Source organism: Suncus etruscus, chromosome 6 (assembly GCF_024139225.1).
Source record: "Suncus etruscus isolate mSunEtr1 chromosome 6, mSunEtr1.pri.cur, whole genome shotgun sequence".
NCBI lineage: Eukaryota > Metazoa > Chordata > Mammalia > Eulipotyphla > Soricidae > Suncus > Suncus etruscus.
In genome coordinates this window covers 118,505,549-118,525,693 of record NC_064853.1, presented here as the reverse complement: position 1 = coordinate 118,525,693, position 20,145 = coordinate 118,505,549, and the positions used below count along the sequence as shown (strand labels likewise).

At 48.6% G+C, this 20,145-nt stretch overlaps 1 protein-coding gene across 1 annotated transcript in view; it reads left to right on the top strand.

Annotated features, from left to right (window-relative positions):
- The window catches only part of CDHR2 (cadherin related family member 2), a 41,776-nt gene that overhangs the window by 12,571 nt on the left and 9,060 nt on the right, over window positions 1-20,145 (top strand). The window contains exons 3-18 of the mRNA XM_049775643.1: window positions 4,536-4,675; window positions 4,802-4,852; window positions 5,231-5,374; window positions 7,351-7,440; window positions 8,424-8,549; window positions 8,633-8,782; window positions 8,869-8,944; window positions 9,040-9,158; window positions 9,474-9,707; window positions 11,541-11,696; window positions 11,785-11,943; window positions 12,180-12,235; window positions 14,759-15,005; window positions 16,815-17,051; window positions 18,473-18,542; window positions 19,186-19,794. Coding sequence (XP_049631600.1) covers window positions 4,536-4,675; window positions 4,802-4,852; window positions 5,231-5,374; window positions 7,351-7,440; window positions 8,424-8,549; window positions 8,633-8,782; window positions 8,869-8,944; window positions 9,040-9,158; window positions 9,474-9,707; window positions 11,541-11,696; window positions 11,785-11,943; window positions 12,180-12,235; window positions 14,759-15,005; window positions 16,815-17,051; window positions 18,473-18,542; window positions 19,186-19,794 — 2,664 coding nt within the window. The remainder of the gene's footprint in view (window positions 1-4,535; window positions 4,676-4,801; window positions 4,853-5,230; window positions 5,375-7,350; window positions 7,441-8,423; window positions 8,550-8,632; window positions 8,783-8,868; window positions 8,945-9,039; window positions 9,159-9,473; window positions 9,708-11,540; window positions 11,697-11,784; window positions 11,944-12,179; window positions 12,236-14,758; window positions 15,006-16,814; window positions 17,052-18,472; window positions 18,543-19,185; window positions 19,795-20,145) is intronic.

The window sequence follows — 20,145 nt, the reverse complement described above, 5'->3', positions numbered from 1 at the left end:
CTCTACTGTCCTATCTCTCCAGCCCCAAGAGACAAACAAACTTTATTTTTGGTGGCACTCAGGAGCTACTCCTGGCTCTGCACTCAGAAATTACTCTTGGAAGGTTTGAGCGACCCTATGGGATGCCATGGATCAAACCAGGTCGGCTGCATGCAAGGCAAATACCCTGCCTGTGCTGTGCTATTGCTCCAGCCCACAAGCAAACTTTTTGATCAACACTGAGTCCAGAATAAATCTCCAACGGTCGAGTAAGTGTGAGGCCCTGGATACAATCCCAGCACCATGCTCAGAAATAAAATTAAAGAAACAGAGTCTAGAGAGATAAGCAGCTAGGATCTTACTTTTGTGGCTAACAGGAGTTCCTGGCACCTCATAGTATCCTTCTTAGTACCACTTGGAGTAAACCCCAAGCACCTTGTGTGTGGCCCCCAAACTAAAAAATATATAAAATTAAATTTAGAAAAGATCTTGGGAGATGACTCAAAAGGCTGGAGTGCAGACTTTGCCTGGGAAGTCCTGGGTTTGATTCCTAGCACTGCATAAACCAGTTTCCCCCAACCTCACTCTGAGCCACACTCAGTGGTACCAGATGGCATGCCAAGGATCAACTCCAGGTCAGTCCCGTGCAAGGAAAATGCTCAACAAGCTGTCCTATCACTCAGACCCCTGCATGAATCTTTGGACAACATCAGGAGCATTCCCAGGGCTTGTGAACAAACAAACAAACAAACAAAAATAGCTAATGCTCACTCACTGTGAGCCAGGCTCTATTTAAGCATCACTCCAATCCAGTGCTCCTGTTCTTACTGACATGTAAATGGGGAAACTGAGGTAGTGAGAAATCAATGTACTCGCTTGAGATTACAGTGGATTTATCCAGTGCCATCACCCTCTGCCCCAACTCAGAGGTACCTTCGGCTGATTCACCTGCTCATTCCATCATTCATTCCGTCACTCCAGCTCACCCCTGGACTTCGCCCTGCATCTCCCCCAGTCCTGTGGGAGAGGCTGACCCCAAGGGAGATAACGCAGCTACTTCCTCCATCAGGAGCTTTGAAAGGGTAATCTAAAGAGGCCGCTTGCACTGAGAGAAAGAGAGAGCAGCCAGCGCAGAGGGCTGGGTGGGTGAGTGACAGGCATGGGGTGTTGTTTGGGTCTGGCGAGAAGGGGCTGGGCATGAGAGACTGAAGGAGACCTTCTTGGAGGCTGAGATTGTGGGGAAGGGAGGTGATTGCTGGTTGATGTGCATGCAAAGGAGCCGAGGGGTCTGAGAGACAGAGCTGCAGGTAGCACTCTTGCCTTGCACGCGTGGCAGACATGGGTTCAATCTTCAGCATCTTCTAAGGACCACCAGAGACCCACCAGCAGTAATCCCTCACTGCAGACACAGGATTACTCCCTGTGCACCGCTGGTGTCCTCCCAAACCAAAATTAAATGAATAACAAATTAAAGTATCTCACTTAACATGAGAGCTCCCTTTCTGTTTGTTTGTTTGTTTGTTTAGGGCCAACACCCAGCAGCCACAGGGGTTACTCCTGGCTGTGCACTCAAATTGCCCCTGGCAGGCTGGGGGACCACATGAGATGCTGGGAATTGAACCGAGTCTCTCCCGGGTCAGCAGCATTCAAGGCAAACGCCCTACCGATGTGCTATCTCTCTGACCCTCTGTACTAACTTTCTAGTCCTAAATGTAGTCGTTCTGAAGAGGGGTTGTTTCTGGGCATCTGGACCTGAGGGTGGATTCCTAAATGGGAACTGGGAGGATAGATGGTGGCAGAGAGGGAAAATAATTTTCTCTGTTTTGTGTGCATGTGTTTTTAGGGGGGGTGGGATTGCTAGTGACCACTCAGAGGTCCTTGACTATTTGTCTGGGTCTGGTCCTTGGGCAGGGACCCAGGGTGCCTTATTCTTGCATTGTCTTAGTCCTTCCTCTGCTTCTGTCCCAGATCCCTCTGAGTGATGGCAAAGACATGGCCCTGGCTGTCCTTTCTCCTGCTTCCTGTCTTCTTGGTGTCTGGTAGGTGCTACCCACTTCAAGAGAACAGCACACAGGGGCCGGGCGGTGGCGCTCGAGGTAAGGTGCCTGCCTTACCTGCGCTAGCCTAGGAGACGGACCGCGGTTCGATCCCCCGGCGTCCCATATGGTCCCCCAAGCCAGGAGCGACTTCTGAGCGCATAGCCAGGAGTAACCCCTGAGCGTCACCGGGTGTGGCCCAAAAACCAAAAAAAAAAAAAAAAAAAAAAAAAAAAAAAAAAAAAAAAAAAAAAAGAGAACAGCACTAATTCTTGGGGACTCCCAAGAAATGAGGGGGATGCTGAGATCCTCCTATGTTTGGTTGCCCAAGAGTGGGTGGCCCCCATGGGAGATACTTTAGGTATCTCCTTTAGATTCTGAGGTCAAAACGAGGCCCCCTAGGGGCAGATGGGGGCTTGTTTTGGGGAGATCCCTCGGTGTCAGCATGCTGTGTCTCAACAGTGCCCGTCAAAGGAATACCATCGTTCCTCCCAAATATGACAAGTGTGAAAATTCCAGAAGACTGCCCTGTTGGTGAGTGTCATGAGAGGGACCCAGCTCCTCCCCCGGGACCACCCCTTTCCCACTGCATCAAGGTTGGCCAGAGGGGCAAAGGCTGCCTGCAGGTTCTTTAAGAGCCTTCCTTGCTTGGTTGGGTCTTCAGTCCAGGCTAGAAGAGTTCAGGAAATACTCATGACTTGGGGTTCACTAGGGTCCCCCCACTGATCTTCTGTGTCCAGAAATGAAATTATTTCAAGTGCATTTTCCCTTTGTTTTTTGTTTGGGGTCATCACAGGTGATGACAAAATTTATTCTTAGCTCTGCAGGGATTACTTCTTGCAGGGCCTCAGCCTATCAAATTTATGTTGACCAAGGCAAATGTTCTACCCACTGGACTATTTATAGTCCAAGTTTATATATATATATATATATATAAAATATGTATATAATATATTTGTGGGAGGGGCATTTCTAGTGGTGTTCAGGGCTTACTAGTGGCTATGAACTAAGGAATCATTCTTGGCAGGCTTAGGGGACTGTATGGGATGCTGGGGTTTGAACCCTATTGGCCATGTGCAAGGCAAATGCCTTACAGCTGGACTATTGATCAGACCCTTGCATTTTTCTTTTTGACTTAATCTATCAAAAAGGACATAGATGCAGATTGTGTCATCATCTTTGCCTTGAATCTGATTGAACTGATTGATTCTGTAGGGGGTATTCCAAGCTCAGTAGCCTCTGTGGAAATACCAACAGGACCAAAGGTTTAGTGTTCCAGGTTGGCAAGGCAAGGGTAGGGCCCGGGGATCTGGGGTGTCAGGGATGGAACTTGGTGACTCATATCACCAGCATGTACTTTAGCTTTCCATCCATATCTGGCCTCCTTGTTAATTACTTAACTAAATTGTGCTTTCGTTTGGGGTTATACATCCTGGGGTGCTAGAGGACCACAACATTGCATATACTTAACAACCATACACTTTACCACTTTATTATTATTATTATTTTTTTTTTTTTGGTAGGGGGGTCACACCCAGCAGTGCTCAGAGGTTACTCCTGGCTCTACTCTCAGAAATCTCTCCTGACAGGCTCGGGGAACCATAGGGGATGCCGGGATTTGAACCATTGTCCTTCTGCATGGAAGGCAAATGCCTTACCTCCATGCTATATCTCCAGTCCCTACTTTACTACTTTAAACTATTTCTTCAAGGGCAGGAGGGAGTAGGGAGCTTGTCTTACCTGTGGGCTCAATCCCTGGCATATAGGATGGTTACTCAAGCACTGCAAGGAGTGATTTCTGATTCCAGAGCCAAGAGTAAGCCCTAAGCAGCACCATGTGTGGCCCAAAAACCAAAAAAAAAAAAAAATCAGTACCCTTTAAAATTTCCTTGTTTATGTACATATTTATGCATTTTGGAATTTTTATATTTATATTTTTGTGAATTTATCTGTTTATGAATTTATCTTTTGGGGGGCCACATCTGGTGGTATTCAGGACTTGCTCCTTTGAACTCAGGAATCACTCCTGACAAGGCTCAGGGAACATTATGGGTGTTAGGGTCAAACCTGAGTCAGTCATGCAAGCAAACGTCTTCACTACTCTACTATCTCTCTGGCCCTCTCTTTTACTTCTATTAATTTTTATCTATTAATTTTGGTTTTTATTTTGGTCATACCCCATGGTACTTAGGGCTTACTCCTGGCTTTGTGCTCTATGATCAATACTAGGAGTATGGGGAATGGCACAGCAGGGTGGGCACATATCTTGCAAGAAACCAACCCAGATTCAAATCCTGATACCCCATAGGGTTCTTTGAGCTCCTCAAAGAGTGATTTCTGAACCCAGAGCCAGGAGTGAGGCCTAAACACTGCTGGGTATGGCCCATAAACCCAAAACCCCAAAACAACCAACTCTAAATCTGAGATCTGTGACTCACAGGTTGGCTCTGGGGGGATGGGGATCCCAGATTTCAGTTGACTGCAGAGCCTGACAGTCCTGGTTCCTGTCTATCTCCACAGGGGATGAGGTCTTCTGGCTGGTGGCCACAGACCCAGATCACAGTTCCCTGACCTACAGCATTAATGGCAACAATTCCCAGTTCTTCAGTGTCAACGCCAGTACCGGGCAGGTGAAACTGAAGGTCCCACTGGATTATGAGGTATAGGGCTTCTTGAGGCTCTTGGAGGCAGGAGAACCCCTGGAAACCAGGGTCTCATGGAGGCCCCTTCTGGTCACCCTGTCCTGAGTGGCACTTACAAGGGTCCCCTCTCTCTGCTATCTTCAGACACAGCCTTTTTTCCCCATCAACATCTTCGTGAGCAATTCCAATGAAATGGTAAGTTGAGAGGATTTCCTGCTCCCTCCCTCCCTCCCTCTCTCCCCCTCCCTCCCTCCCTCCCTCCCTCTCTTCATTACTTTTTCCTTCTCTCCTCCCCTCCTTTTCTTTCTTCTTCTCTCCCTCCCTCTCTCCTTATATTTCTTCATCCCTTCTGGCTCTATGCTCAGAAATCACTCCTGGCAGGTTTGGGGAACCATATGGGATGCCGGAATTCGCACCACCGTCCTTCTATATGAAAGGCAAACGCCCTACCTCCATGCTATCTTTCCGGCCCCCCTTTCTCTCTCTTTCCATCTTTCTTTTCTTCCTCCCTAGCCTCACCTAGAGGTGTTGGTGAGGGGGGGGGTCAGAGGTTGTTTCCACCTCAGCCCTCAGAATTGCTTCTCACACACACCATTTCGAGGCTCACCTGGGCTTTCTCATCTGCAGATATCAAGGACAATGACAGTGATAATAGAAGATAGAAATGACAATCCACCCATTTTTAGCAACACAGTCCTCTCTATCAGCATCAATGAGGTAATGCCTTTCTTATGAGGGAGCATGGTAGGAGGCAGGAACCCCAGAAGATCTGAAGCTCCCTGGGGTGTCCATGATGGAGGTGGCTGTTGCAGGAATCAAATCTGAGTTTGCCTCCATGAACAGTGATCTATCAAGGACAATGCAATCAGTCCAACTGGATTGGGATCTGCCAGTCATGAAGGCAAAAATAAAATTATTTTTATGTATTTAAAAAGTGCAGAGGTCGGGGCCGGAGAGATAGCATGGAGGTAAGGCGTTTGCCTTTCATGCAGAAGGTCATCGGTTCGAATCCCGGCATCCCATATGGTCCCCCATGCCTGCCAGGAGCAATTTCTGAGCATGGAGCCAGGAATAACCCCTGAGCACTGCCGGGTGTGACCCAAAAACCACAAAAAAAAAAAAAAAAGTGCAGAGGTCAATCTAGTTATAGCTGGAACAATTACTCAAACCAGCCACTGAAAAGGGAATAACTTCAGGGCTGGAGAGTTGGCTCCAAGGGATGAGGCTTCTGCTCCTCATGCAGGAATATGGATGATCCAATTACTGGCACTGTTTCATGCCCAAGGATGACCTCCAGCACTGTTGGGTGTCGTTGTCCCCCCACATTCATGCAAAAACATTTCACTTTACCTCCAACTTTGTTTCATTTTGCTTGTGGGGGAGAGCACACCCAGCGATGCTCAGCATTTACTCCTGCTTCTTCACTCAGAGGTCACTCCTGCTGGGACTTGGGGGCCACATGGGATGCCTGGAATCAAACCAGGGTCAGCCATGTGCAAGGCAAGCATCTTACCCACTGTACTAGCTCGCTGCAGATTCATTTCTCAGCTTTGGGGCCAAACCTGGCTGCACTCAGGGGCTACTCTTAGCTCTGCACTCAGAAATCGCTCCTGGCAGGCTTCGAGGAACAATATGGGACGCCAGAAATAGAATCTGGATCCACCACAGGTCCGCAGCATGCAAGGCAAACACCCTACCGCTGTGCTGTCACTCAGGCCCCTTACTCTAGTTTTGGACTTCCACCAACTGCTTCTCAATGCATCCAGCCAAAATCCCAGAACTCACTCCCATTGGCCCATCTTCATCATGCCGCCATCAAAAAATATGGACTGCTCTAATTGGCACTCTGGAAAGAGGGAAGTGGGTTCATTTTAAACTGTTGGGGTAAGGAGGTGGTCTGTGAGCAGCAAGCCTACTACTAGTACTGGGACTTACTTTCTTTTCTTTTTTTTTTTTTTTTCCATTGCTTTTGGGCCACACCTGTTTGACGCCCAGGGGTTACTCCTGGCTATGCGCTCAGAAATTGCTCCTGGCCTGGGGGGACCATACTGGACGCCGGGGGATAGAACCGCAGTCCGTCCTACGCTAGTGCTTGCAAGGCAGACACCTAACCTCTAGCGCCACCTTCCAGGCCCCGGGACTTACATTCATTGTTTTTTTTTTTTTTTTTTTTTTTGGTTTTTGGTTTTTGGGCCACACCCGGTAACGCTCAGGGGTTACTCCTGGCTATGCGCTCAGAAGTTGCTCCTGGCTTGGGGGACCATATGGGACGCCGGGGGATCGAACCGCGGTCCATCCAACGCTAGCGCAGGCAAAGCAGGCACCTTACCTTTAGCGCCACTGCCCGGCCCCTACTTTCATTGTTTTGTTTGCTTGTTTGTTTTGGTTTTCTGGAGTAATTCTTGAATGCAGAGCCAGGAGTAAGCCCTGCACATGGCTACACGTGGCCCCCAAACAGACCAAACGCTGGAGGATGGAGAATGAGGCCAGCCATCCCGGCTGCGGCCTCGTTGCAGAGAGCTCTGACTGCATTTGGTTTTCAGCCACACCCAGCGGTGTTCAGGGTTGCCTCTGGGCTCAGAAATGACATCTGGCCCCCAAAAGAAATTGCTGGTTCTATCCCTGTGGTTCTGGGGCCTCTTTCCTGTCTGCTTCTCCTCCTGCTGCTCATATTAAAGGTTCTCTCCTGACAGACCCTGCCGCCTGGCTCCGTGGTGTACAATGCGACTGCGACAGACCCAGACACAGGTTCGGGAGGTGTCGTGAACTACTACATCGATGGGGTAAGGGCAGACTCCTTAAAAGCCACCAGAGGGGCCCGGAGAGATAGCACAGCGGCGTTTGCCTTGCAAGCAGCCGATCCAGGACCAAAGGTGATTGGTTCGAGTCCCGGTGTCCCATATGGTCCCCCGTGCCTGCCAGGAGCTATTTCTGAGCAGACAGCCAGGAGTAACCCCTGAGCATCACCGGGTGTGGCCCAAAAACAAAACAAAACAAAACAAAACAAAACAAAAAAAAAAGCCACCAGAGGCAGCACTTTACACTCCAGCAGGGACCCCTCTCTCCTTGCGGGGGGGAGGGGGGGAATGGCAGTAGGGGTGGTCCTGCTCCATTCCCAGCCTCCTTTAACTGGGAATGGACTGCTCCCCACAGTCAACCCTATTTGGCCCTACCGCCCTGGGGAAGGCATCAAGTCCTTTTTGTGGATGGACTTTGAAGTCTGGTGTGTCTCCTTCTGGCTTCTGTCCTGACTTAAGAGCAGATGGTCAAAGAGATAGTACCATGGGAAGGGTGCTTTCCTAGCACACAGTTGACTCGGGTTCAATCCCTGGCATCCATAGGGTCTCTGAGCTCAAAACGAATGATTCCTGAGCACAGGGCCAGGAGGAAATCCTGAGCACCTCCAGGTATGGCCCCAAAACAAGACTAAAAGGAACAGAAGCCACACAGACATGAGTCAGAGATATTCCACAGCAGGGAAGGAAACTGTCTTCTATGCAGTCAATATGGGTTCCATCCCAGCATCCCATAGGTTGCCCTGAGCCTCACCAGGAGTGATCCCTGGACAAAGAGCCAGGAGCAAGCCCCATGGACTGCTCAAAAACCAAATTCAAACCCAAACCCCAAACTACTGACAATGTGTGTGACCCCTGGTTTACTAGCTAGAGCAATTTTCCATTCAGCCCTTTGCTTCTCAGAAGTGTCTCTGGGAACAGAGCTGGTTGTGGGGAAAAGTGGGGCCTAATCTGACCATGTTCTACCTTAGTTTATCCCCAACAACGCTGAGACCAAGGAACTCTTCACCATAGAGAAGAATGGTTCCATCATTCTCAAAGGCAATTTGAGCTATAACAACAAGAGTTCCTCCTATCAGCTGAAACTTGGAGCCTGTGTGAGTGGGGGTGCAGGTGGACATGGGGGTAAGGTGATCTGGGAGCCCATCTCTGGGCTCACAGAGGATTGGTCTCCCCACAGGATTCAGGGGGCGAGTATAAAGGTGAAAAAAATTATACCCAGTGCTCCACGCCTTTCTACCTGTCCATCACCGTGATCGATGAGGCCGACTTAGACCCCCAATTTCTTAAGGAATTCTACTCTGCTTCAGTGGCTGAGGATGCAATCCAGGTCTGGAGAGGACCAGGAGGGTTTTTGGGAAAGATGAGAATTGGAAAAGTGTTGCGCTTACCCTTCCCCATCATGTGACCATTTAGGGAACATCTGTGTTGAGGGTGGAAGCTCAGGACGGTGACAAAGGTCTCAACTGGAAATTGGTCTACAGCATCACGAGTGAGAACTGGGGGCATCCCGGGCTGGGTGGGGACAGGGGAGGGTGGGGGAACCCTGTGAGTAGAGATGCTGCATGTCCCTTCTCCCTTCCTCAGACTCCACCAAGCCTGGCTGGTTTCGCATTGATCCTTCCAGTGGAGTGATTGAAGTCGATGGCTCCTTGGACCGTGAGGAACTTCTGGAGGAGAATGAAGAGGTTCGGGTGTTGGTGACGGTAAGAGATCCACACCCCTTATGCATCATCACTTCTCAACTTCTGATGTCTGAGTCTGGCTATTTGATGTTACTTTTCTTTGTGATGTCACATCCATCAGTGCTCATGGATCACTCCTAGCTCTGTGCTCAGGACTGGATCTTGGCTCTGCACGCAGGGATCACTCCTGGTGGTGTTCAGGGGACCACAGGGTGTCTGGGGATCAAACCTGGGTCACTTATGTGCAAGGTCAGTGCCCTAACCACTGTGTATCTCTCCAACCCCATGAGTTTCTGTTCTTTGACTTTAGTTTTGTGTTCTCTGTTCTGCTTTTAGGCCACCGAGGAAAATGAGAATATATTTGGGCAGAAGGCCAGCATAAGCACATGGGTGACAGTGAGAGTGACAGATATCAATGATCATGATCCTGAATTTTTTAACTGCAGCCTCCCGGACTGTTCTTTCGAACCCCAATTAAAGCAACATAACTTTTCTGGTTCTGTGGATGAGCATGCATCCACCCGTATCCCCATCGACAATCTCACCATGGTGGTCTATGACCCAGATAAGGTAGGTTCACCCTAACATTCGGACAATACAGGAAGAGAGCTGGGAGGATGAGCGACTGAACATGGTATGGGGGCAGAGTGAACTCTGGAATGTTAGTAGTGGGTGTGGCATGGTATTCACCAATAGTAGCTGATGTCAAGCTGATGAGTGGCCTTGTGCTCAGGGCACTGGTAGGGATGGAGAATAGTTTAACAGAGGGGAATAGATATAAATTTAGGTATAAATTTTTGTTTGTTTTTGGGCCACACCTGGTGATGCCCAGGGATTACTCCCCACAGGCTTATTCATGGCTCTACACTCAGGAATTACTTCTGGTAGTTCCCAGGGGACCAGATGGGGTGCCAGGGATAAGACCTGGGTCAGCTGCATATAAGGCATATAAGGCAACCACCCTTCCCACTGTGCTAATTGCTCCAGCCTCATTTTTAAAAAGGTATCTTAAGTATATTAATGTCTTAAGGTACTGAATGTTATGAAATGTGGGTGATATTTAATGATAACGAATGGGTAGCATTTAATAGTACTTAGTGATACTGAGTTGACATTTAATGCAGAGTGGAATATGGTGTTAGGTGAAAGTAACTGGGCGGAGTGTTGAATTGATGGATGGCAGTGACTGGAGTAAATATGGTTTGGGTAATGGATGGGAATTCGGTATGGCTGGTGTTGGCTACTCTTAGTGTGGTTGTAGAGTGCTGGTGGCAGGTACTAGTGGAGGAACTGGATAGTGATGGTTTTGAGTGTTGGAATGTTTTTTAGTTTTGTTATGGGTTTTGGGTGTTAGATATTGACCTGGGTGTAGGGTGTTGCTGTGTTGGGTGTTACTATGAGTGCTGATGTTGGTGTGAATGTTGGGTTTTGGGTTGTTAGCAGTATTTGATATTAATATAGATGGGTTTTAGTGGTATGAAATTTAGGTGTCAGTATCAGTGTGCATTGGTGGTATTTGTATGGGTTTGGGATGTTGTTATAGTATTGATGGTATTGAGTATTGTCATGGTGTTAATGGCATTGGTGTTGTGACATTGTGGTATTGATTGTTGTTATGATGTTGGGTGATGGTTTGGATGTTTTATTGGTGCTATTGGGTGATGATGGTTGTTGATGTGAGTGTGGGATTGCTGAGGGGTTAAAGTTACAAGAGGCTCAGAATAGTGCTTAATGGCAATGCGTGGTGTCCAGACCTTGTTTCCTGTATCCTAGTGGGCTCCCATACCCCAAAACCTAGGGACTGGTTAGTGCATAAATTCCCAGCACCCTCCAGGCTTCTCTTGCTCCCAGTGTCTTCTTTTTTGGGGAGGATGTAGCGGGGGCTAGACCAAGTGGAGCTCAGGACTTACTCCTGACTCTGCCCTCAGAAATTACTACTAGTTGACTCAGGGGCCCATTGGGATGTGGGGGATTGAACCCAAGCTGGCTGCATGCAAAGCAAGTGCCCTCTCTGCTTTCCTATTTTTCTGCTTTCTTTTTTTCTTTTTGTTTTTTTTTTGTTTGTTTGTTTTTTGTTTTTGGGCCACACCCGGCGGTGCTCAGGGGTTTCTCCTGGCTGTCTGCTCAGAAATAGCTCCTGGCAGGCACGGGGGACCATATGGGACACCGGGATTTGAACCAACCACCTTAGGTCCTGGATCGGCTGCTTGCAAGGCAAACGCCGCTGTGCTATGTCTCCGGGCCCTATTTTACTGCTTTCTATTACTCTGACCCCATTCCATTGTCTTCTGAAATGGTAGCTGGCCATGCTCCACCAGCTCCCTGTGGCCAGGGTTGGGAGGCAGACGTGTGGGGGTGCCTAGCAGTGGTTGGGGCTCCTGCGACTCAGCCCCACCTCCACAGGGTAATAATGGAACCTTCCTGCTGAGCCTTGAGGGTCCTGATGCTGCTGCCTTTAGCGTCTCCCCAGAGCGTGCTGCGGGCTCAACTGAAGTGCAGGTGCTGGTGAAAAATCCATCACTGGTCGACTATGAAGTAAAAATAAAGATGGAGGTTCAGGTAAGGGGTATTCCAGGGAGCTGGGGAGCATGATCCCTGGGCCCTCTTACTTCTATGCTTCCCCTGAGGTTGCTTCCCCTGTGCCCAGGTCATGGCCACTGATACAGCCAGTGGGAATACCACCAAAGCTTGGGTGACCATACACCTTCGAGACATTAATGACCACAGACCCACCTTCCCCGAAAGCCTGTACAACTGCACTGTCAAGGAGCACTGTAAGGATGATGTCGTCTGCCAAAATATCACAGTGAGTGTGCAAATATATATGACATATTTAGCATATATATGTAAATATATATAAAGAAGATAGCATATATAACATAGATTGTCCTGCCTTTGTCTGTCTGAGGGTGGTGGCCCGTGTTGGAGTTGCTTCTGTGAGAATCTGAGGTGTTTTTCTGTTAGGGCTGGGAACAGAACAGGGTGTCCCTTTCAAGGACTGTGCCCTGCAAATTTTCTCTTGTGTATTTGTCTGTGTTACAGGCCTATGACAAGGATGAACAGAGTGTGATCAACTATACACTGCTTCCAGGAAGTGGGTAAGGAAAGCATTGTGTGTGGAGGAGGGAATAAATGGGTGATGGCAGGTACATAGGACCCCGATTTACATCTTCCTTTATTTACTTTTTGGTTTTTGAGTTGTGCTCAGGGTTTACTTCTGGCTCTGAGCCCAGGGATTACTTCTAACAAGACACAGGGGAGTTTTTGGGGGCAATGGGAATCAAACTTGGGTCGACTACATACAAGGCAAACACCTTATCTACTATATTCTTTAAAGGATTTGTTATTTTATTAAAAAAATTAATTTTGGGGGTCGGAGAGATAGCATGAATGTAGGGCATTTGCCTTGCATGGTGGTTCAAATCCTGGCATTCCATATGATCCCCCGAGCCTGCCAGGAGCAATTTCTGAGCATAGAGCCAGGAGTAACCCCTGAGCGCTGCTGGGTGTGACCCCTAAAATTTAATATGGGGCCTGGAGCAATGGTGCAGCTGTAGGGCATTTGCCTTGCATGCAGCTGATCCAGAACAGACTTCAGTTTAATCCCCTGGTGTCCCATATGGTCCCCCAAACCGGGAGTAATTTCTGAGTGCATAGCCAGAGTAATCCCTGAGCATCACCGGGTGTGGCCCAAAAATCCAAAAAATAAAATTAATTTGGTTCTGGAGACATGCCCTGGTGATTTTGTGAGGGGTTGCTCCTGAGTCTACACTCAGGAATAACTTCTGGCCATGCTCAGAGTACTATGTAGGACGCCGGGGATCAAACCCAGTTTGGCCATGTGCAAGGTAAGCATTTTATTAGTTATTATCAATTACTATCTCTCCAGCCTCCCCAAATTGGCTTTAAAAAATTTAAGTTTGAGGTCATAGTGATAGCACATCAGGCAAGGCATTTGTCTTGCACACAGCTGATCTGAGCTTAATCCCCGGCGTTCCATACGGTCTCAAGTCTGCCAGATCCTACGTATAGAGCCAGGAGTAACCCCTGTGCTGGGTGTGGCACAAAAAAAAAAAAAAAAAAAAAAAAAAGAAAATAAAAATGTAATTTCAATATGAGTGCCTTGCAAAAACTGTGTTAGTTTCCTTCATTAATTTTTTTGGCAGGAGGGGCACAGTCATTTATGCTCGGGTCTTATTCCTGCGGGTCTCGGGCAGCCATATTGAGTGTGGGGATCAAATTCAGGTTAGACATGTGCAAAGCTAGTACCTTTCCCACTGTATGATCTCTCTGGCCTTTACACTATTTGGGGAGATGGTATCATACCCAGAAGTACTCAGGGATTACTCGTGGCTTTGTACTCAAGGATCACTCCTGGCTGACTCAGGAGACTATCTGAAATGCTGAGGATTGCACCCCAGGCAGGCTGCATGTGAGGCAGAAGCCTTACCTGCCTCAATTTCTCTCCTTTTGTACTATTTTAAGTTTACCTGAGATTCAAATTTGCTTTGGCAACCTAGTTTTTCTGCTTTGAAGGGGTCTCCCAAGCAGTGCTCTGAGAGCCTGGGGGTTACTCAAGGCCACACTCAGCTCACAAGGCTGGATGATTCCATGCTAGGCTCAATGATGCAGTGTAGTTTGAACCCTTGGGATGTGTGTTTGTGTGTCAGAGATTAGACTGGAATCCTATGCATGCAAAGTGTGTGTCCCTCAACTCCTGTGCCATTTCCCTGGCCCTGCTCTACGTTTATTTTATTTTTTATATTTTGGCATGTTTTCTTTTCTTTTTGATGGACCACAAATAGAGTGCTCAGACCATATTCCTGACTCTGTGCTCAGAAATCACTCCTAGTAGGCTCAGCGGACCATATGGGGTGCTGAGGATCAAACCCAAGAAAGCTGAGTGCAAGGCAAACACTACCCCCAAGTTTGTTTTTGGTGTGCCTATTTTTTAGTCTCCCCAAAAGAGCTCTACTCATATACATGCGGGCACACGCAGCTGTGGCAGAGTTTGTTTGCCAGGAGTCTCACCTTCATTGAATCTCACCTGCCCTGGCTGAGCAGAAAATCGAAGACTTATTAGTTGTCATGCTGGGGTCCCAGAATCACAGGGACCATGCTATGTGCGTGTGGAGAACACCAAGGATCTAACTTATGGCGTCACGGTTGTAATGGATGTGCTTTTAAAAAAAGAAACGAGGGGCCCAGAGAGATAGCACAGCGGTGTTTGCCTTGCAAGCAGCCGATCCAGGACCAAAGGTGGTTGGTTCGAATCCCGGCGTCCCATATGGTCCCCTGTGCCTGCCAGGAGCTATTTCTGAGCAGACAGCCAGGAGGAACCCCTGAGCATCACCGGGTGTGGCCCAAACCTCCCTCCCCCCCCAAAAAAAAAAGAAAGAAAAAGAAACGAGGCCTGAGTGATAGCACAGCAGGCAGGGCATTTGCCTTGCACGACATAAACCTGGGTTCGATCCCTGGCATCCCAAGTGACTGGTCCTCTGAGCCTTCCAGGAGCAATTTCTGAGCACAGAGCCAGGAGTGAGCCCTGGGCACCGCCAGGTATGGCCCAAACAACAAGAAAAATCTTTTTTTTTTCTTCTAAATCTGGCTTTCCTGCACAGGGCCGATGTCTTTGAGGTTAACTCTACTTCAGGAAAAATAACTGCAAAAAACTGCACATTGCTAGACCGAGAGGCACAAGCTGTGTACTACCTCACACTGGAGGCCAAAGACAATGGAGGGCTATCCAACACCACCAACGTGCAGGTCTTCCTGGAGGACATCAACGACAACCCCCCCAAGATTATTGGCTCCTATAACATTTTTGTCAAAGAGGGAGAGAACAGCACAGTCTCCGAATGCATCAAGGTAGGCAGGATGAGGGCTCGGTGGCAGGTGTGGCGATGGGGTTGAAATCTGAGTTCTACTGTGTGGCACCGAGAAAGTCATGTGGCCTCCCTGGGTCTCCATTTTCTTTTGGGGGGAAAGTGATGTTGATTCTGGTCGTTGGGGGAATCATGAGCTAAATGGCTACAGAGTGCTCAACACAGGGTTAGCCCAGAGCAGTTCTCAGAGACATGAGCTCTGTATGTTATTGGATTGTTTTGTGTTTGGGGTTAGCCCAGATGTTGCTCAGGAATTGCTTCTTGCTCAGTGCGCAGGGGTCACTCTCAGCATTACTTAGGGACCATGAGGTGCTGAGGATAGAACCCAGTCTCCTACATGCCATGCATTTTCTCCAGCCTTTTACATCTCTCCCTTCCTCTCTCCTCTTTTCTCTCTCTTCTGTCTCTCACACACTCTTTTTCTCTCAGTGTTTATGGGAAACACTCAGCAATGCTCAGGGATAACTCCTAGTGGGCTCAGGGATGCTGGGAATCGAACCTGTGTTGGCCATGTGCAAGGCAAGCACCCTACCTGCTATACTATCGCTGTGGCCTCTTTACATATTCCTTTTTTATGATTTAGGTCTTTGACATACTCCAAAAAAGATTTTGTGCTAACATATTCCAAAATAAAATAAGGGGCTGGAGAGATTCAATGGATTAGGTGGATTAGGTGCTTGTTCTGCATGCAGCTGAGCTGGCTTTGATTTCTGGTACCCTATATGGTCTCTCATTCCCTGCTACGAGTGATCCCTGAACATCACCAGATTTTTAAAAGTCCTAAGACAAAAATTGGGGCTGGAGAGATAGCATTGAGGTAAGGCATTTACCTTGTATGTTGGACAGTGGTTCAAATCCCAGCATCCCATATGGTCCCCCAAGCCTGCCAGGACGAATTCTGAGCATAGAGCCAGGAGCAACCCCTGTGCACTGCCGGGTGTGACCCAAAAATCCAAACAAACGAACAAAACAAAACAAAACAAAACAAAAAAAGTCCAATGACAAAAATCAAAACAAACAGCCAGAGCAGTGGGGCATTTGCCTTGCATGCTGCTGATCCAGGACAGACAGTGGTTTGAATCCCAGCATCTCATATGTTCCTCCGTGCCTGCCAGGATCTATTTCTGAGCACAAACAGAGCCTGAAGTAACCCTTGAGTGCTGCCAGGTGTGACTCCCCTCAAAATACAAAACAAACAAAAATTTAAAACCAAAGAGAGGGGCCGGAGTAATGGCACAGCAGTAAGATATTTGTCTTGCATACAGCCAACATAGGACAGACCCAAGTTCGATTCCTGGCATCCCATATGGTCTCTAGGGCTGGCCAGGAATTATTTCTGAGCACAGAGCCAGGAGTAACCCCTGAGCACTGCAGGGTGTGACCCTCAAAAAAAAATACCCCAAACCAAAGAGAAACCACAGGGTTGGACATATGCTTTACATATGAACTTGCCCTGGGTTGGATCCTGAACTGTAAAGACCTTATGGGGTCAGACCGATAAAACAATGGCTATGGCATTTGCTTGCAGCTAATTCAGGTTTGATCTGCATTTCGTGTGGTCCTCCAATTACCACCAGGAGTGATTTCTGAGCACAGAGCCAGGAGTAACCCCTGAGCATCCCAGGTGTACCCCTTCCAAAAAGACCTTAAATCTGACTCCCTTAAAGGGAAGATTGATTCTACCCCTTCATGATTTGGCCTTGCAGCGGAGATTAGACTGTTAGGCAGGGGCTGGGCTGGGGTTTGCTGGAAGTGTCCAGTGGCTCACGCTTGATCCTGCATCTCTGCACAGGCAACTGATGATGACCAGCCAGGAACCAACAACAGTCTCCTGAAGTTTAGTCTAGAAAACAGTACCTACAGCCAGAATTTCTCAATAAATGCCACAGGGTGCCTCTCCAACCTGAAGCCCCTGGATCGAGAAGCCATCAGCCCGGGGCTGAATGGTCGTATTGTGTTGAAGGTGAACGTCAGTGACTGTGGTGACCCAGTCCTAAGTACCGTGGCTAATGTCACCATCACTGTGGAGGTAAAGCCTGCTCAGCCAGGGAGGGGCCTGTGCCTGGGCAGGCATCAGGGTATGGTCTTGGGAAGGGTTTGTAGGGTTAGAGGCATGTCCTGTCAGGGGTGTGTTGGGAGTATGGTCTGGGGCAGGACCTGGAGAATACAGGTGTGTCCTAGGGCTGGGCTTGTCCTGGATGCTGGACAGGTTGGGCCCTGAATTGAGGACCTCTCTAGTCAGCCTCTACTGACCCTTAATCAAGTTCTAGCTGAACCCCACCCCAACCCCACTTTCAGGCAAAGAGAAGAAATCACCATCATTATTTATTTTTATTTCGGGGCCACACTGGGTAGTGCTCAAGGGCTTACTCCTGGCTCTGTCCTCAGTCAACACTCCTTGTGGCTCTCAGAGGATTCTATGTAGTACGGGGGTGGGGGGGTGGGAAGGGGTGGGTCTGGAACCCTGGGTTGTCGGCATGCAAGGCAAGAGCCTTTCCCTCAATACTAGCTCTCTAGCCTCAGCCATTAGTATTTGTATCCTCTGTGCGAGAGAGAAAGGATGGGTCCTTACTATGCTATCAATGAAGAGACAAAGACACAATGAGGTGCAGTGGGATTCAAGTATCCTGCTTGGTTCTTAGGACCCATCTCTCCCAGTCCATAAGACAGAGCAAGGTCACACATGGGCAAAGGGTCTTTGCTTAGGAAGGAGAGATTTGGACCACATCTAGCAGAACTGGGGGCCTAGTCCTGGCTCTATGCTTAGGATTGACCCCTGGCAGTATTGGGGGAATATATGCAGTCCTAGGAATCAACCAGGGCCTATGGCATGCAAGGCAAGCGATTCCTCTCTGTAGGATTTCTCTGGAACAAAGGGCCATCACAGAGACATCAGAATAATGGGTGCCAGTACATTATATTGGCTGATTCGAAGGCAGGAACTAACTCCAGAGGCTCTCCCCTCCCAGCACGGTGCTTGGAGGTTCCTCCTAGCAGTGCTCTGGGAACCATGGGGAGCTGAGGATCAAATGCAGAATTCAGCTTTGCAAAGCCCATGCTCCAGCCCTTTGAGCCATCATCCTGGCTCCTCACCAGACTTCTGAACACCAAGTGTGTGTGATCTAGGAGTGGTTCAGACACCCAGTAGGGAGGGTTGGTTTCTGAGCCAGATTCTGAGGAGGCGGGGCCGGAGAGATAGCACAGCGGTAGGGTGTTTGCCTTGCAAGCAGCCGACCCAGGACCAAGGGTGGTTTGAATCCCGGCATCCCATATGGTCCCCTGAGCCTGCCAGGAGCTATTTCTGAGCACAGAGCCAGGAGTAATCCCTAAGTGCCGCCAGCTGTGGCCCAAAAAACAAACAAACAAACAAACAAACAAACAAAGATTCCGAGGAGGCTTAATCTTGGGGGCTGCTGAGTTCTTTGAGCTCACTTCTATGTCTGTCCACAGGACGTCAATGACAATGTGCCCGTCTTTAGCAACTCCAACTACAAGTTCTCAGTAAATGAGAGAGTGTCAAGTAAGTACCCCTTAGGCAAGGGGCTAATGTGATTGGAGATGAAGACAGAAAGCTTTATTTGCTTTTGGACTAGGCCAGTGCTTCTCAATTATTTTCTGTCATGCCCCCCCTAGGAAGAAGAAAACATTTTTGCGGCCCCCTGCATGACTATAAATAGTATCTTTATTTAAAAAAAACTTTAACCTGCAAAACAAAAATATATAAAATAATTTGAGCTGATTTTTTTTAAATCAGAGGTGATGTCTGGATTAATGGCTATAATGAGAACGTTTTGCAATGCATAGTTTTTCAAAGCGGGGTTTGAAGCAGGACACAGCAACTCTCAGCTCCAGAAACATAGAGACATAACATGGGGCTTAGCTTGTTAGGACAGTGTTTGCAGAGGTCAAACGTGCCCCCCTTTACAGAGCCTCGAGGTCCTCCTGGGGGCGTGCCCCACTATTTGAGAAGCACTGGGGTAGGCCCAGGGGTAGGTGGACCTAATTCTGGGCTCTGCACTCAGGGGTCGCTCTTGGTGGGGTCAGGGGACCCTTTAGGATGCTGGTGATGGAACCAGAGTTGGCTGTATGCAAGGCAAGCATTCTTCCCACTGTACTATTGCTCTGATGCCAGAAGGCTTTTTTTTTTTTTTTTTGGTACCCAGATGTCCAGGTGGGTGAGATAACTGCTTCAGATGCAGATCAGACAACGGCCAACAACCGCATTAGCTTTAGTTTGTCGGGAAATGGATCACAAAACTTCATCATTAAAGGCGTCCCAGCGTTGAAAGACGGGATGGCCGAGGGCTTACTCTGGCTGCCCCCCGATGTGAGTCTGGACTACGAGAGCCAGAGCCTCTACAACTTCAGTGTGATGGCAGAGAACCCAGATCCTGGAAGCTCTTCAGCCACAGCAAACGTGCTTGTGTGGGTGCAAGATGTGAACGATGAACCACCCGTTCTGGTGGCTGAATCACTCCAGGGCGTGATCGTGGCTGAAAATGGGTCACAGCATGGCGAGGTGGCGACGGTGAAGGCCGTGGACCCAGACTCCACGGCCCAGGTGGTGATCCAACTGGTGAATGTTTTCTGTACCAAGGATGGCAAGGATGTGGGCAGCCTGTGTTCAACTTGGTTTGATGTGCAGCCCAATGGCACTGTAGTCATCAATCAGAGCGAGGCTATAGACTACGAGACCTGTAACCAGGTGACACTGGTCGTGCGAGCCTATGACGAAAAGACAGACGGAAACTTCTTGGCTTTCAGCAACAATGGTGAGGGAGTCCGGTTTGGGGCATCTGCAAGCTATTAAGGTGAAAACACCTGAATTGGGATTCCCTACCTTGCATGAACTAGAGCCTAGACTTGGAAGAAGACTCAAAATGAGCTGAGTGTATACTTTGCATGGAAGAACTCCAGATTCTTTTTTTTTTTTTTTTTTGGTTTTTGGGTCACACCCGGCAGCACTCAGGGGTTACTCCTAGCTCTATGCTCAGAAATGGCAGGCTCAGGGGACCCTATGGGATGCCAGGATTCGAACCACCGTCCTTCTGCATGAAAGGCAAATGCCTTACCTCCATGCTATCTCTTTGGCGGAACCCCAGATTCTATCCTTAGCACTACAT